The following is an 18,872-nucleotide window of genomic DNA, read 5'->3' on the forward strand; positions in this document are numbered from 1 at the left end:
ACTTAACTTATTTCAAAATAATTTATAATTTATTTCAAACAAGTCCTAAATTATTTTCTAATTGTAATAATTTTTCAGCTATAAATTCAGTATTATTGAAGTTTATTTTTGATCTGAAATTCTAAATAATTTAATAAGGTTATTTAGATTTGATAATATTTATCTTTTATGCCAGTTACAATGAATTTCTAAAAATTTATCTACTTTTAAGCATATATTTTTTTTACAATTTAGAAAACACAATGATCATGATTTCAAAATTAATATAATGACCAATGTTATTTTTGAAATGTCTAATTTTGTTTTCACTATTTATAATAGTAATACAAATACTTTCATATATAATCAATATAATAATTCTTTTTATCAGATATAAGTTTTACATGTTAATAATTTACTGATATTTTATAACATAATTTAACTCCAAAATTTTACCATATTAAAAATAAAATTTAACAATGCTATCCTGAGATGTTAAATTATCTGATTAAAGACTAGATTTAAATATTGACATTCTTTTAGTGTGTTATCTACCTCAATTTTTTATCTGTAAATTGACATGCATTCATGCTTTCTTTTGACAATATTTCAGAATGATTCATATGGACTCAGTTAACTACATAAAATACATTAACTACTACTGATGAGTGAAAAAATTCAAAGCAGAGCAAAATAAAATCAGAATCTCATTTTTTACTGTTTAAATCATTTTTGTTAGTCATATGAAATAAATTGGCATGTTTATCAATAACCATACCACCATCACTACATAGTAATTATGTATCTCATACCAGTATTGGTAAATATCACATTAAAAGATTAATATTTAGTCAATAGTTTGTTGATGACAAAATACTTTTACATAACTGCCTATTCTACCATGTGGAAACTTTGTATGGAATGTTTTAAAGCATTGATCATAATTATGATAATGAAGAAATTCAGAAATATGATAAAATAGTACATCAAATATTACTATATGACTGGGTAAGATTATTTTGTTATTTTCAACATCAATACCAGATCCAAATTTTTCTGCTAACCAAAATGTTGGATTCCCATAGAATACATCAGCTTCATCTAAATAATCTACTTGATTAAGAAAATCTGGTTCACATGTCAAAAATTTCATTGTGATATTTTGATGTATATGACTATAGAATGGTGTTGAGTGACATGGCATTAGAAATAAAACGTTCATTTTCTTGTTTTGAACAGCTAATTTTGACAGATAATCCATGACATCTAAAGTTCCTCTTTGATGATAAAATGATGTATAAACTAGAAGTGAAAAATTTCCAATTAAAATTACAATAGCCATTGCTATAGATCTATAAGATATATGAAGATAACGATGCTTTCGACCATTTTGTGCTAATATATCTAAACCAATACCACTAACGTGTAAAGAAAGTGGCAAAACTGGCAATAAAAATCGGAATTCTTTATGACTTACAAAACTGAGTACAGTTAACAACCATAATATTAGCTTCAAATAATGAAATGTTTGATGAAACTGAAATGCCAATAAAAATGGAAGCAATTGAAACGCCATAACTGCTGGAAATCCTTGCGTAAAATACCAATGCCACGAATTAGATCCGTAATACGTTCCGATGTTATGTATCCAATTGAAATACATAAACTGATACGGTGTGAAAATGAACCTTCCAAAGCAAAACCAATCAAAAATTATCATAGCAACTACACAGCAAGCACATACAATAATTGTTTTGAGCAATAAATACATTATTTGTCGTCTTTCTTGCACACAATGCCAAATATATAAAGGCAACCATAATATAACCGCAGTAGGTCTAATCATACACGACAATCCCGCAAACCACAAATATTTCCATTTGACGACCGAAGAATTAAACCACGGAAAAAGATAAAATCCATACGAAACAATAGCCATTTCAGCCGTATTAGATAGGGTTCGAGATGCACAGTAAAATAAAAACCACGACGTAAGTAGACTGAAAAGTGTCCATCTAGCAGTTCTGTAACCATGGTGCAAAATCGATAATTTATAAATATAATAATTTCCAGTTCCAGTTAATAATGCTTGTAGCAGTCTCGGCGAAAGAATCAAGCACTTTAAATTATCTAAATTAACTACATTTAATATTTTATAAATAAAAGCAATTGCCAGTGGGTATGTACAACTTCGAATGCCTTCTTTCCATTCCCAAGTTAAGTATCCGTAACCAAATACATAACGGTGAGCGACTTCGAGAGATTGCCAATACTCATCAGGAACGTAGAACGTCTGAACGAGAAAACTACTTATAATACTATGAAAGATAAGAATAATGAATATCAATCCACTATTTTCATGTGCCTTCTTCTTCATATTCGGACATCAAACTTTCGCAAGTAGATGCAGCGACCTCTACATTTATCGAATGTTCTATTAAAAAAAATTAAATTATTTAATATCATTTTATAATAATTAACATTTAAAATTAACTTTTAAATGTTTAAAATAGTTATTTTAAAATAGTTAAATTTATCGGTTGTCATTTTTAATTCTCAACGATAGACGAATTTGAGAGGGCGCCTTTTGTGTCGTCGTTCGAGATGCCGTTTGTTGTCTTTTTATTAAGATTTGATTATGGAAAAAGTCGTGCATGTTTAAAGAAGCTAATATGAAGGGAATATTTATATTTATATCGTTAATAAGTGGTAAAATTGAGTAGGAAAGCAAAGAGAGTAAGATTACGTCGTCCAATCGTTTAAAAATAAAATAAAATTTAATGTAATCCTCCACTCTTGTATTTGTTTTATTTGCCCAGAATTACCTGCAATGCAATAGCCGAATAAATGTAAGTCAGATTTATAGATTCGTTTTAATGATAAAACGTTTAATGTTTATTAACCGTGTTAACATCTGATAATTTGCTATGTTGACAATAGGTTAACATTTAAGACGAACTTTGTATACATTTTATCACGATAACATTAAAGTTGATAAATATACTTCGTAGAAGAGCAAATCATCTCAATTGTAATCAATGGCTTAAGTATTTTAAACTAATTAATTAATACGTATTAATTTTTAGTTTTTTTTTAAATTTTATTTAATTTATGAAAAACTTTTATTATTTTTATGTTGCAATTACTATTGTTTATTACATTTAATTTATTTTTACGGCTTGAAATTCAACACGTGAACTACTATTTGTGATACTTTTACGGTAAAATTATTAAACTATTATCAATCAAAATTGAATAAGATCATATTTATTTGGTAACACTATCCACTAGTTGCAGAGTTAATGTGCAATGTTAGACAGAGATTAAACAAAAAAAGTTCTGGAAAAGTAGCCTTTATGATGTAATGCTGCTACTGTTTTATATCGAATTGAATAAAGTATGATTGAACCTCCAAAATTATTTTTACAATATAAAAGCAAACGTAACTGAGTAATTTTGATAATGAAAATTGTAATAGTAATATTATGTTAATAATAATTTTATTTTGTTATATAGTCAGTTACTTTTCCTTTATGAATAACATTTAACATTATTTTATAGAAGTAGTATATTTGTATTTGGAAAAAACCAATCATGTAGTGTCCACAAATCACATAGCCCAGTTGAAGTGGGATAGGAGATAAGTCAGTGGCCATCATGGACAGTTACAATAAGCTAGGGTCTGATTTAGTCACTTTGCTTAACCTCTTGTTAAAAAACTTGGTTAGAGTTCCAATATAGCCTATTATTTGTTGAAAGTGTTATAAAATTGTAGCTCTGAATAAGGCAGTTGGGATCTTATAAGTCATGCCCTTAGGAGTAAAAAATATCAAAGGAACTGATTGTCTATATGTGACCTTTTGTGAGATATAGCTCACCCAAAATTGGCTGCATTTAAACATACAATAAACTTAATAGTGTGTACAGTGTGATTCCAATTGCACTCTGGAAGAAGTCCAGTGCAATGGCATTTCTTTAGTAAAGTGGAAAACAATTGGCTTTTAGCATTATTTTGAGAAATAATTTTGAATATTTTCACTTTTAAATTTTACCCATTTTTAGGGTTTTCAATATTCTAGATAGGCAGATTTCAGGAGGCAATGTCTTTGTAGATCATTGGTTCCTTTGTCTTTTTTATTCCTATGGACATGATATACAGTTCTGATAAGGTCCAACTACCTCATTCAAAGCTGCAGTTTTACTGTAAGGGTGTTATTTACATATCATCATCATGAGCATGGAGGATCAGTGTATCGGGAAAATTATTAGCAGAAGAAATATTGAACAGAAATAATGACCAATGTTATTTTTGAAATGTCTAATTTTGTTTTCACTATTTATAATAGTAATACAAATACTTTCATATATAATCAATATAATAATTCTTTTTATCAGATATAAGTTTTACATGTTAATAATTTACTGATATTTTATAACATAATTTAACTCCAAAATTTTACCATATTAAAAATAAAATTTAACAATGCTATCCTGAGATGTTAAATNTTTTATAAAAATTAATATAGAATGATATACAATATGGTTACAAAATAACAAAAATTCAATGGTTTTATGTAGTATAGTGTAAATAATTACAACAGTATAATGCAAATGTAAACCACCTGGTGTTTAAGTTTAAAAATAAAAGGTATTTAATGACCTGGCTGCTTTAGACTTCATGATTTTAGATGTAGGGATCACTTCTCTGGCCACAGTCACCAGGATGGAGGAGGAGTCAAAATTTGAAAAATATTGGGCTATGTGATTTGTGGACCTTCCCTATGGACATAAAATGTTGTGTATGTATTATCTGAGAAAACTATGAATTATGAGAATTTTTTGTCAAGTATAGTTTATTTATTTAGTAATATGCAGTATTTTATATAGCTTAATAATTTTAAAATAATTTTGTGTGTTGTAAAATTGCAAAACAGTAAAATAAACAAAATTAACAATAGGTGATTTATTAAATTTTTAAATGCTAAAATCTGGTTGTAAGAACTCTGTAATAAGAAAAGTACAAAATATATGTATAGTAAGAAATCCTCAAAGGTGAATTTCTTTTAAAAATTAATAAGTGGGCATATAAACTGGTTTGTTTTCTGCTGTTGTCTGACATTTACAGTTTTGGTTTTTGTATATTCCTAGTTATTATTAGCATTAAAGAGATTATGTAGTATGTTTTATTTTGTTGGAAAAAGTTTTTTGCTGGTGTTGCATTGTCTGAAATGTGAACATAAATATTCTATTCCAGGGATCCTAAAGTGGTAGATATTAATCCTCTTGATAAAGCATTTTTGGTATGGATTGAAAATTGATCATTAAAAAATTAGTCTAATGTATATGACATTCAGGATGATATAAATTTGCATACTGTAAGTAGATCTTTTCTATGAAAATGATACATGGATTAATACTGGCTTACCAGATTTGTTTTTCATCATTATTATGTTTAACTGAATTGTGATCATCTGAAGTATTAGTGCATATGAAGAAGCTTTACTTTCTGTTTGTTAGAAACTACAGTATATTACACTATATTTATTTTGAAGTTACTAATTGTTTCTTTTTTCTTTTGGAAAATTTTGTTAAAAATTTTCCAAAAGAATTTTTTTTTGTTAATTTGAAGTTTTATTGAGTCATCATAGATTCTATGCATTAGGATCCCTCCACCGACTGATTCAGATAACAACTGGCTTTGTTCATTGAAACATGACAATGTTTGCTGAGAGATTCTTCTTCCAAGATATTTGGACATCTAGACTTGAGGATTATTTTCAGAAACCTCATCAAGTTGCTAGAGACATCTGCATTAGATATTAGGTGATAAAGTGCTTTGAAAGTAAGTTTCAGTGAGTTTGTCGCATTTTTTAATTTTAGAACTAAAGTTCAATAATTTATCAACTGAATTTGACAGCATGAATCTACAGTAATGATACTAGAATCTAAGTTGGAGTACAATGAAGAAACAAATGAGAGAAATTAAGAATGAAATATTATTGAATGATTCTTTTAAATGAGACTGTATAGCAAATAAATTAAAACAGAGAAATATTATATCTTGTTTGAAAGTTGAGAATGCTAAGCTTTGTAAAGAAGTAACTAGATTCATAGAGAAATGTCTGAAATGAAAAAAGTTAAATTCTCAATATACTTTAAAGACTGTTATACCTTTGTTAGAACAGGATTAATATTAGTTGAATTGTCTTTTGTAACTTTGAAAAAATTTGTTTTCAAGCAGAGAGGAAAAAGTTGTATAATAACATGAGTGAAGTTAAAATATCTGACAGTCTGTGTCAATGATTAATGAAATTGATTGAAGAAAAAAAATTTATGCCATTTTTTTTTAGACAGGCAAAAGTGGAGAACAAATGGGCATCTTTTCAACAAGACATTTTGATTATGGATGGTGAGACATTTACGTATGATTTTGGTATTGAACAAATGCTAAATATAAAGGATTGTTTTAGAGTTATAGATAATAGAATGATTATACAGAAGACACATTCTATGTTTTTATTATCTTTGAATTGTGAAAAGAAACTTATATCTGAACTAGTAGACCCAAATACTGTCATAAGACTTAAATTCTATATGATTTTGACCTTCCAGGAGACATGAGAAATTTTTTCACACAGATGTATTCAGATTTTTTGTTAACTATGCAATATAAAAACAGTGTGCTATTAATGATTGTGGGCCTAATTTTATTAGTTAACAAGTTTTGGAATGAATCTCCTGTTTTTTTTATAAGTCAAATAAGTTCTTGAGAGTTAAAATTACTGTACAAAAAATTAAGATTGAACTGATAGTAATTAATTACTATTTACAAATTTCTTTGTTTGATTACTTTTGTTGGAATTAAAGGAAATACTTGATTTAATTGATCCATCGGTGAAGTTACTGATTTGTGACTCAACTTTGTAGATAGGAAATAAGATGGGATCCATATTTGTTGAATGATTCAATGTCCATAGAAATACGAGCATCAGAAGACAGTATTGTAAATTCAAGAGAGAAAAATTTTACAAGTAATAAAATGAAATGGTAGATGTCCTGCCAATAATCCAGCAAACTTTGCAAAATTTACTTTTATATCTCCACAGGGTAAATCTGTTTAGATTCTACTATTGCTAATGCCAAATTGTTATTGAGCTGCAATTTGAAAAAATTGTAGACTCATAAATTCCCACTGTTATCTGTATGTCTGTCCTTCCTTAATCTCAAGAACAGAATTAGATACATGAAAGTCAAGACGAGATATAGAAAGTTTAGTGGCAGAAGGCCCCAATTAACTATATATGAACTTCTGATGCAAACTGAAAGCCACATTATTTTAATTCAGATATCCCCTAAAAGGAGTTAATGACCAGCAGGACTCTGTTGCTAACAGGAAAAGTATAATACACAGGGGCAAGACTACTAATTTGAGATTGAGAGCATATATTTTAAATTAAAAATGTGATAAAAATTGCAGTCTGGCTTTGTGATGATGTCACAATAAATAAATGCTCGTGTGCTTGTGTTATATTATGTATTTCTCTCTCTTTGCTTATTTTGGATTACTCCTTAAACTGTCTTTTTGCTTTGATAAGGTAAAGGAAGTATATAATATAAAGAAAAGAGGCAGTAAATTAGTTTGGAATTGTTTGGAACTTCTTTGCCAAATTCCCTAGGCAAGACTAAAGCTGTGGTCACACCATGTGATTTCCAGCCATGCAGGCGACCGCAACTGCAACAAGCATGAGTCACATGTGTCTTCTCATGGTCACACATTGTTTGCTGACATTGCAACTTGGAAACATATGACCCTATAATAACCTATAAAATTACAGTAGCTTGTTTTTGATTACTTTTGTGCATTTACCAACTGTTTATGTTCTACTTCAAAGTATTTATGGAATTTTAGCCACTTTTCTTATTAAAATGGCAATCAGTTTCTTTTCTGCAATGAATAAAAAAATATTTGTGATCATTTTGATAGATCTGGCAGGAATACACGAAGATATAAAATCTTTGATAAAATGAAGAATTAAAATCCCACAGGCATTCGTGAACCTGAATAAGCTTGATCAATCTCGATTCTGTAAAAGTATCAACCCTCTAACTTTCCTCCATGATGATGAACTATTTTCAATGTTGTCACTGTATGACTTGCTGATTGGATGCACATTTGCAATTGGCATGAGTAGAACAAACTTCGTTTCTAGTCATGGTTGCAGTCATGCTGGTTTTTGAAGGGGATTTAATTGATCCATCAGTGAAGTTAATGAGAACAGCCATCGTGGTTGCAGTTGCCTGAGTGTCTGGAAGTCTCAAGGTGTGACCATGGCTTAAGGGATTTGGTAAAGAAGTTCTTAGATTTCTTAATTGAAGTTTTTAGACTATTTACAAAAAAATTAAATTTTTCGAGTCTATCTTTTAAATCCTTTATATAACACCACAGAAGTAACAGTCTAAAACATTGCTTTTGAAGAAAACTTCTAATGAAGAAAACACTTCTAAAACAGGTAAAAATTGGTAAAAACAGTCCACAAAGTTAAAAAAGATCAAAGTGCCAGCCTTTTCTTTTAGGTTCTGACACTTTTTACATTATGGTTTTATCATTATGGTTTTAATGTAAAAAGTGTCAGAACCTAAAAGAAAAGGCTGGCACTTGATCTTTTTTAACTTTGTGGACTTTTTGTAACTGTATGCAAATAATGTGGATTACTCGTAACTACCACTAGAGGGCCAGAAGCAGTTTAAAAGAGGATAAAATAATATGGTATGAAGAATTCATTATGGTTTTAATGTAAAAAGTGTCAGAACCTAAAAGAAAAGGCTGGCACTTTGATCTTTTTTAACTTTGTGGACTGTTTTTACCAATTTTTACCTGTTTTAGAAGTGTTTTCTTCATTAGAAGTTTTCTTCAAAAGCAATGTTTTAGACTGTTACTTCTGTGGTGTTGTATAAAGGATTTAAAAGATAGACTCGAAAAATTTAATTTTTTTGTAAATAGTCTAAAAACTTCAATTAAGAAGGAAAAAATATATCCTGAGTTATCACAAAAAAAAAAAAAAAAAGAAGTTCTTAAGAGTTTAACTATCAACAAGATAGATAGCCTGATCTGGGATCAATTTCTGAAAGTTTGAATTTGAATATGTTTTTAATTTTCATTTGGTCTCATGTTATTGTAATATGTTTATTAGAATGCCAATTAATGCAGGAATCTTTCAGTTCAACGTTCTTTATGAAATTTAATGATAGAGACTGGCCATCAGGAATTTGGTAAAAATCCTGATTCATCAGTCTATTCATATGTCTTGCACTAGTCTGGATTGTTATCTTAAGTCAATTTTATAAAATTTAAGTTCTTGTCAAGAGATTAAAATCTCTTGGCAAAGTGTGGCACATATCGATTGGTCATTGATATGACAATGCCTACAATTTTTTACATTGATTATTATACAAAATTAAATATAAATGTCCTGTTGGTTATCAATCTGTCAGCAAAGCTTATCTTGCATCATTTTCAAGGCTTTCTCTTTATTAAGTGTTCAAAATTTAGCCACATCTTTAAGTTTTGCCATTTTTTTTTCTTATCTTATTATTAGATTACTAATCACTTCAACTCCTAGCCTTGGAGAAACCATAGAGCCTTCAGCTTTAGTAAATTCATTAAAAAAGTTAAAAATAAAGTTGATGTGTCCTGTATTATTTGTTATTTTTCTAATGAGTTAAACTAGAAGTAGGTAGTTCCAGATTGGAACTGTTTTGGACTTTAAACTACTAGGATTTGTTCCGTACTAAATGTTGAGATTGTTTCATTAGGAACTACCAATGCATTTTTCATTCTTTACTTTTATGAATATAGCATTTCATGAAGCTAACAACAGATAGACATGCAAACATTCTTTTAAGTATTCTACATACAGTGAGTGATCGGTTAACCAACATAATCCGTTCCAAGACTTTGTTTGCTATCCGAATTGTTTGTTAACCAATTATCGATTTACCATAGGTTTCTATGGGAATTTGATTAATTCGTTCTGGAGACTCCCTAAAAATAAAAAATATATACTTTCTTACTACGTTTATTCATATGTAATAATAAAAATACATATATACATGGTCTTGCATATTTATTTGCCATGTTTTTTCTGTTTGTGGGGGTTGAAGAATCTGTCCAATGTCGATTTCTTTTCTGTCTTCTTCGTGATTTTTCAGAAATAATTAATCACATTGTAATTGTAGAGATCCCTAAGCCTATTAACCTCAACCAGGTTTGGATGCCATTTTAAGACAGCTGTTCTGACATCCTCCCACTTCTTCAAAAGATCTTTAATAGCAGATATCGGCATCAATCCTCTTTTTCAGAAGAAAACGTAAAAGGATTGTTTCTATCAGAAATATAAAAGGCTGGAATTACAAGGGAGAGTTTCAAAGTTTGGGGGAATACTATCCGATCAGTATATACTGGGTTGAATGTCAATGTCGACGTCTCCTGTGCTCTGGAAAGTTTCGAATTGTTGCCTGAAGACAAAGGAAGACCAATCGGTATTCATTATTTTACGTTGCTTCTTCTTGTGTTTGTTCAGTGAAGTGTTCTTTATCTGAACATGTGTTCGTTGTCTGGTCATAAAAATCTTTTGCGAAAGTGTTCGTTATCCGATTTGTTTGTTAACTGATCACCCACTGTACTATATGGATTTATAATTATAACACACATATAAATTTCAATCAAAAAGAATATTTTATTTATTACTACACTCTTAAGAGTAATGTGATTTCATGTTTCATTTTTGCTATTGTTTTTGTATCACTTACAAAGGAATAATGTTTTCTGTTTGTTGATCTCATTCTGGAACTGCCTAGAACATCAATGTCAGTGATGGTAAGCCTGTAACCCACATGATTTTGAGATACCAACATTGAATGTTCAGAAAGTATTAGGTTTTTATAAATTACTAGCTTACCCGTCACACATTGCTGCAATCTCAGAAGAAAGGAAATAAGCAAACTCGTTATGATAAAATTCAATTTACATTTTATCATTTTTATTGAAACTTATTATTATTATTCATTTTCATCGGGAAAACATTTCAAAGTGTCGTTTCAATTCTATTTATTTATTGGAATGTTTGTGGATACACAATATTTTTTGTTTTTCCGTCTGGTGCGTATACAAATATATCAGAAGGTTTTCTGATGCGTGAGCTGGCCACATACAGTTGTCCATGCGAGAAGCATGGATTCTCCAAATTTAGCCCATACACTTGCAGCGATTGTCAGAAGTGCGATATTCCCCATTTTTATATATATATTTTTTAATCCTTTATAATTTTAATTATTTAATTGCTCCTTCCTCTCTTCCTTGGCATGTGAAATTTCTGATAGTTGGATAATAAACTGTTTTATTGTAATTTGTCTTTTTAAATTATTTTGAGTCGATATTAAAATTTGGAAAAGGGGAGATACCTAGATTGGTAAAATATGCGAATTTCTTCCTACCATTTCGGTTGTTGTTCGGGGTACAGTTAAGGTTTTAACGAAGTTCAAGCGAATACATAATTAGCAAAAAAAGTTGAAATAAAATAATTAAACAAAAATTATTACAAATATCGTAAATAACAGTTCACAAATGCATATGTAGAGATATTTTTTGAAGGGGGGAAATGGTCTTCACAATTTGAAATCGATCAAACACAGTGCTCGAATGCTCGTGTAAACGCGCGCTATCTATTGTAGGATAAATGCCAGAAACCTTCGCGGGAGTGTATTAAAAAACTTCCCAAAGCTTCATGGCAATCGTACTATGCCAGAAACCTTCACAGGAGTATATTAAACAACTTCTCAAAGTTTCACGGCAATCGGATAAACGGTGTTGTAATGCATGAAGGACACACACACATACATTCATTTTTATATATATATAGATGAAAAGTTTTAAGCTTTATCAAATATTTTTTTATATGTAGTGTGAAAGCAAGATCCTAAAGATGACATGAAAAAGTCTTAAAGGCTACTAATTATGAACCTAAGAAAGAATGATCAAATAAACAGCAACAGATTTCCCATTAAATGAAATATTTGGTTTTCATCAATAATAACATCATTATATTTTTCTTTTTATTAATGCAGAATTTATTATTTTCCTGATACAGATTAAAAAGTTAACTAAAGCAAAATTATAAGCATTTTTTAAAAAAATTTCATTTTAATTACTCAGTTAAAATTTGACCTGTGATTTGGAGTTACTAAATTTTGAATTCAGTTATGACCCACCTTCATAAACAGGTTCATCATTGCTGATATAACCATTTCTAATTGTTATTTATTCTCACTATAAGAATTATGATTAAATCAATTAGATTAATCTGTCTTAGCCACAGAGTAATGACATCTCTTTGTCATCAGCATTTGTTATAAACTGAATTGAAATAGGTTTTTATATAAAATAAGTTGAAGTGTCTCACCTCAATCTAGAAATTTTGTGGACTCAAACAAACCCATCATTATTCCAGTGTAACTATCCAATCAAAGCTTGCCACAGTGTGTACATGCTACAAGTTATGACGACATGTAGCATGTAAACATTGCTTTTCTAAACTTGCACACAAAATTGAAGTATTTTCTTATACAAGAACATTTTAGAAGCTTTTATGCTTGTGTGCACAGAGAAAAATTTGTTGCATTACATTGAACTAAGTAAGGTTGTGGAGCTAGTTGCTAAGTATCGAAATTGAAATATATAAAATTACAAAATTTTTAACAATCAGGGTACACAATGAAATAAACTTAATAAAAATTACTGAACTAAAATACAATAATAAATTAATACACAGTAATTGACATTGACATTGATATTTTTGAATGAAAATAAACTGCCAGATAAATAGTGTTCATCCATTCCACAGTATCTTAGGAGAAAAGTTTGTGACCACCAAAGCAGATCAAATTTATTTTCTATTACTTGTTTAGTTAGTTCTGTTGTACAACTATTATGCACAGCATCTTCACAATGTTCTGCAAGATGGAGATGGAACATTCTGGTAGTTGCCCCAGTATATAATAGCTTTGACCCAGTTAGAGAATTTTGTAAGGGAATAGCATAAATCCCAAATTTTTCAATGGAGCTGGCATATTTGAGAAAATGTTCTTGCAAAGATGTATTGAAATACTGCTGAACAGGCATTTGTAGTATATGTAACATGGGAGATATTATTTCCAATTCATATACAAGATCTGATGCATTTGTCTCATGACTGTATACTGTATATTAGTCTTTAAGCAAGATTTTTACAGCTACTATTGAGATTGCCATTGTTTATTGTCAAATTCTTATTGTCACAAATAACACTGAACACATTACAGTGATCACTTAACTGTTGAAATCCTTCTTTCAGACATAATAGCAATTTTTACCATGATACTGAAGTAGTTTATTCTTAAATGGTTTTTATTTCCTAAAATGAGCTCATCCTTACTTTCATGAGAAAACTACCCTTTCATAATTCCAGATTGGAAATCTTTGTACTGAATGACACTTCCTAAGATGAAATAAATTCTTTTTTCTTAGATTTTTTCAAAATAATTGATGCTGTATTCTTTTAATTAGAATTAGTGTTGCATTTACCAGTTCACTGTGGTGTGTCTTCTTGTTGACTACTTTATTGATTCTGGTGATATGAGAAAGGAAACTATACCAAATCACAATACATAAAAAAACTTGAATTTTGTGATATCTTTGAGCAGACTAGATGCATCATTAAAATGCATGTGATGATCTTTACAAGATTCTTTTAACTCTGCTAATTCAAGTCTTATGTGATTAAGCTCAGACCTTAAAACTTTGACACTCAATTCTAGCCTCCCATCTTATATTACATGATTTCTATGTCATATGGTACATATGGTTTCTTATGTCAGTTTTACATGGTTTTTATTTTCCAGCACTTTATGATTTAAGAAAATAATGCAAAGAATCTCTATATTACATTGAAAAAGTGTAATGCAATTACTAAAGATTTAACTGTATCACTAACAACCAAGTTTGTTATAAACACAGCAAGGGATGTAATGAGCTCTTGAGTTTTCTTTAATGGTACAAGCTTGAGTGCCACTTTTCTTTCCTTTTTATATTGCTTCTGTTGTTGTAAGATTGTTGTAAGACAATAATATGCAAGAAATATGTCAAGGTTAGATAGTATATGAAACAGTGATTTAGTGAGATCTTTTCCAATAGTGTCACTACAAAAAAGTCCAAAAAAAATATTTTTCTATATCAATTACTTTTGAAAACATATTTACTACTATTAAAATCTTACTTAACTACTCTTTGTGACTTAAATCTGGTGTACAATCCAGTATTATTAAATAATAGTTATTTTTGTGTCTATAATTTGTCATAGATAAAATTTCTTTAAAAATTATTGTAATAATTTTATTTTGTATGTTACTCAAGTAGTAAGTAGTCAATTTTGTAACTGATTATCCAAGTTTAACTGCACAATTGATATGAATTGATATGACTTAATACCAAATTAAACTTAGCCATTAATTCAACTTGTTCATATTAGCTGAACTTTCCAATGTTTTGATCACATCTTAAAGGAAAATTTCTTTTTGCAAGAAAGCATATTATAGAAAATAATATCACCAAAACAACCTTTCACTTTTTTTCTTCCTGATAAATCATATCTTGAGTTACTAGATCCATTAATTTTGAGCTTTGAACTCTCTGTGAAAGTTCTTTCCATTTACACATGTTATTGATATGGATGCAGGACAGTTCATGATTAAAGAGAATTTTCAGTAAACTTTTCCAGATTCTGAATCTATTTCTTGTGAGAGAGCAGCTCTAGAATTGAACAATTTGCAATGCAAACAATACTAGCATTTTGTTGTTTGTGAATATAGAAGTCAAATTTGCTTAATTTTTTCATTGTCTGAAAGACATCAAAAACAATGATAAATACTAAAACAATTTCTTGACTCTGTTTATAGGAAATTTAAGTTTTCTTCACAAATGTCTACATAATTGTTAAAATTGTTCTTACTCTAAAATTACTAATTACAGTTTTTAGACCAAGTTCCTAGATAGATAAGGTCATCTAAACACTGAAACTTCTTACCTTATGTTACCTTACTCAGATAAATTTTTTTTTCCATAACAGATTAGGCCTGTCTGTTTCTGAATTTTTCACAATAACACATAATGTATATGTATCCACTAGTTCTGCAGTTCATTTGGCTTATCTTTGTTTATGACTGAGGAATCTTTAGCATTTTCAGTTAGTAAGGGTTTCATAACACTACATTTCTTTCCCATACATTCACAATCACATGATCACAATTCATTCTCTTTAAACTTTATTTAATGAATCTTTTTGTAGTGATCCTTCCATTAAGATATTCTTCTTATACTTTATCTTTTTGGCACAATGAATAATATTTTCTATCCATTCTGTATTCTAACATCAAATAAACAATATAGATGTATAACATGCTAAACCCGATCTGATTCTGTAAAACAAACATCCCACATGTAGTTAGTGTTGCATCAAAGGTTTTTTTCTCTTCTCCTGATGAGATAAAATTTTGATCACTCCTGATGAGGATCAGTTCTCAATCTTTATCAATCTCCAGTATACTTTAGATATGATCTTGATTTGTGGTGGTTAAATTTAAATAGGGGTTAAAAGTGAGGGGATCCTTACATTTAACCCCTATTTAAAATCATTGTACACCACAATTGCCAAGAGACATCGGGTCAATATTGCCTACAGGAGATGCCTGTCCATTTTCAACATACTGCATAATGGAAAAGACCATCCTAACCCTGACAGACTACCAGGCATTTATAGCATCCATACCAGAGAAAACAGATGGGATAGGGAAATGGCATATGTTGGCTCCACCAAACGTTCAGTGAGGGTCAGGATAAAGGAGCATAAATCTGACATACAACATAATAGGGTACAACTGCCCCCTCCACTTATGTGACAGACCTGGATATTATGGCAGACTTCACCAGAACCTGTATTATTCTTACCACTTTGCACCTCAAATGGTTGGAGACAATTGAAATTTTTAAGGCTGGATGCAGAACCACCTGCATTAATTTTAAGGAGGAGATGTGCCTTTCGATGGCATGGCAGATCTTACTAGACAATAATATTTAATTTGCAATCATATTTAGTGAAATGCATGCGCATCCGAACTCATTGTATTGTTCAATATTATTTAAACAACTTGGAACTTGTGCGTATGATATTCCAAACTAATACCATTTGATGTATTTTCGAATGTTAACTGCCAACTTGTTTGGAACAAAAAAGAAGCCTGAGGAAGAGCCCAGAAGGGGCTACAAAAATGTTCACAAATATCGATCATATACACTTCAGTTAATTGGTTAATGTGAGTCACTCCTTTTTATAGTTTCTATTAGTAATATAAATTTTTTTTTGTTATTAAAGAACATAAAACATCACTAAATCTCTGTATCAGCAATAGAAAACTTAAAATTTTTGTTGCCATAAATATTTAAAATATCTAGATTTAGTGACAAAACTACTGAATTGATAACAATTATGCATACACCTGTATTATTAAATTATGTTGATGCACTGCACACACTTAGTTTGGTGATAAAAAGAAGAAATGAGTACTTTGTGAACTGGAAATTTAAGATCATTAGATATCAATAATTGCAATTGAAGTGAAGACACTTTCCATATAAGTTGCAAAGAACTCACAACAAACATGTATTAATATATATGACAGAATGGTACTGAATTATTATTGCATCTATAGCACAAGCATCATGGAGTCTGTAGCCTTTGTGTTTGTGAGAGTTTCAGACACATTAAATCAGTGCCAGTTTTTTATCTTATAATATTTTCTAAACTGTATTTGAATTTTTTTTAAATTTCAGCACTTTATTGGATAGTCTATTATAATTTGTCAAGTCTTTTCCATATAAAGAAGCACATCTTTCAAGTTCAACTGGATACTGTTAAAAACAATATTCACAAAACCTTAAATCCCAGCACAAATTTATTAAACTACAGATTAATGTTTTTGGATGTTTTCATTGAAATATTCAAATATTTCAATGTTTGATTGTAAGGACCTGAGGATAGATATTATAAATATCTGAAAACTTTAATCTGTAGCTTAAATAATTTGTGTTGAAAGAGGCACACCTTTTATTCGAAAGAGTACTGCAGAAGTGCAGAGGGACAAAAATTTTTATCATAATGTTTCATTTCTGTTAGATTTAATAATAATCTCTCTTGCAAGTCATCATCTTGTTGAAAGCGAGAGCTCAGTAGTCCCAATAAATTAAAACAAAGCCAACAGGACCATAAGCTTCCAGTAGGTCCACCCATGTCAGTGAAAGGTCTATGGGGAGAATTGAAAGCAGCATCTGATCCAGAGTGGATAGCTGCTTAGCAGCATCTGTTTCCTATGTTAGGGGCAACTGTCTTTAGTGCACTCACTTCTGTGGAGATAACAAAAATCATGATTGTTACATGTTTGCAGCATGATACTGCTCATTAGTTACCTAGGTTAACAAGGTCCATGTTTATGGGTTAAACAGTGAGTCACATTTAAAAAATCTGTCAATCTCCCTTGGCCATCAGTAGTGAATGCAACACTGACTCAACTATGTCCTCACTCACACACACTGTGAGCATCACAAAGATGATCACAGTGTGTGTGAGTGAGGACAGTACACAATGATACTCAATAAACTGAATACAGGTACTAACAATACAGCTAAATACAAAACACATATTTAAAGCTATCAACACATGTCATTCCAATAAAGACATATTCATTTGGAGTTACATTTCAGACACACACAAAACTAGAACACCTCCAAAGGAAAATACAATGTTTGTCCCCATATTTTGAAACCATCCTGCATAATAAATTAGATTAAAATTATAAGGCTATATTTGAAAAAAACTGATAAAACTACCTCAGTAAAATTTTCATTGAAAATTTTCTGGATGTGGAATCCTATGATAAAGTACAGGAAACTGAAATTAAACAAAATCTAAGATGGTGATTTCTGTTAAAGATTTTATGCTGTGGATCACCACTTAACAAAAAACATTTAAATGTTTGAGATGGTCTCTTTTACACAGCAAGTCAGTGGTAAACAAGCCATATTTTCACTATCTACTGCAGAAACAAGGTAGGGTAGATTATGCAAAGATTTTTTTCCATTTTAGCAACTTTCTGCAGATTATCTAAAAATTACAGTAAAGAATGATTTTCACAATACCAGAATATTGCAAGCAGAATTAACTTTGATTGTCAATGACTATACAAATAGCTAACATTTCTATTCATCTTGATAAATGAGAACTCATAAAAGTGGAAAAACAATAGATATTAATTTTTTTAAATATAAATTTGTAACAAATAAGTGACCAAAATTTTTTGAATATTTTGCTGATAATTTCTTGTAGATTAANCAAAGTTACTTATTTTTATTTAATTTTTTAAGTTTTATGGAATTCAGTCATAAATTTAATTTTAAATATTCTACTTTTCCTAGATGAGAAATTTATGGAAAATAGAAAACTTGTATTCATGATTCTATATTTACATAAGAAATAATCTAAAACCAAACTCATATTTGCTTAAAGATTATTTGTTATATGTATAGAGATGTCCATTATTATGGATTTTCCATAATTGTTTATGTTCACTTAGTGTTATAGAAATAATTATCCCATAATTTAAACAATTATTATGGAAAAATCAATTACTAGGTATTATACATTAATTAAATATAAATTTGTCTATTACTCTTTATCTTTATAGGTGGCTGGTCGTAAAGGATTTCCTCATGTGATATATGCTCGAATATGGCGTTGGCCAGATTTACATAA

The 18,872-nt window shown here is 29.6% G+C and overlaps 1 protein-coding gene across 1 annotated transcript; it reads right to left on the reverse strand.

Annotated features, from left to right (window-relative positions):
- Positions 1-335: 335 nt before the first annotated feature.
- LOC111630984 (GPI mannosyltransferase 3-like) lies at positions 336-2,388 on the reverse strand. The gene has a single exon (XM_023375163.1). It carries the CDS (start codon positions 2,354-2,356, stop codon positions 827-829), a length of 1,530 nt encoding a protein of 509 aa, XP_023230931.1. The 5' UTR covers positions 2,357-2,388; the 3' UTR covers positions 336-826.
- Positions 2,389-18,872: the final 16,484 nt, after the last annotated feature.

Source organism: Centruroides sculpturatus, unplaced genomic scaffold (genome assembly GCF_000671375.1).
Source record: "Centruroides sculpturatus isolate CEXI.00-Female unplaced genomic scaffold, Cexi_2.0 scaffold564, whole genome shotgun sequence".
In the NCBI taxonomy this organism is placed as follows: domain Eukaryota; kingdom Metazoa; phylum Arthropoda; class Arachnida; order Scorpiones; family Buthidae; genus Centruroides; species Centruroides sculpturatus.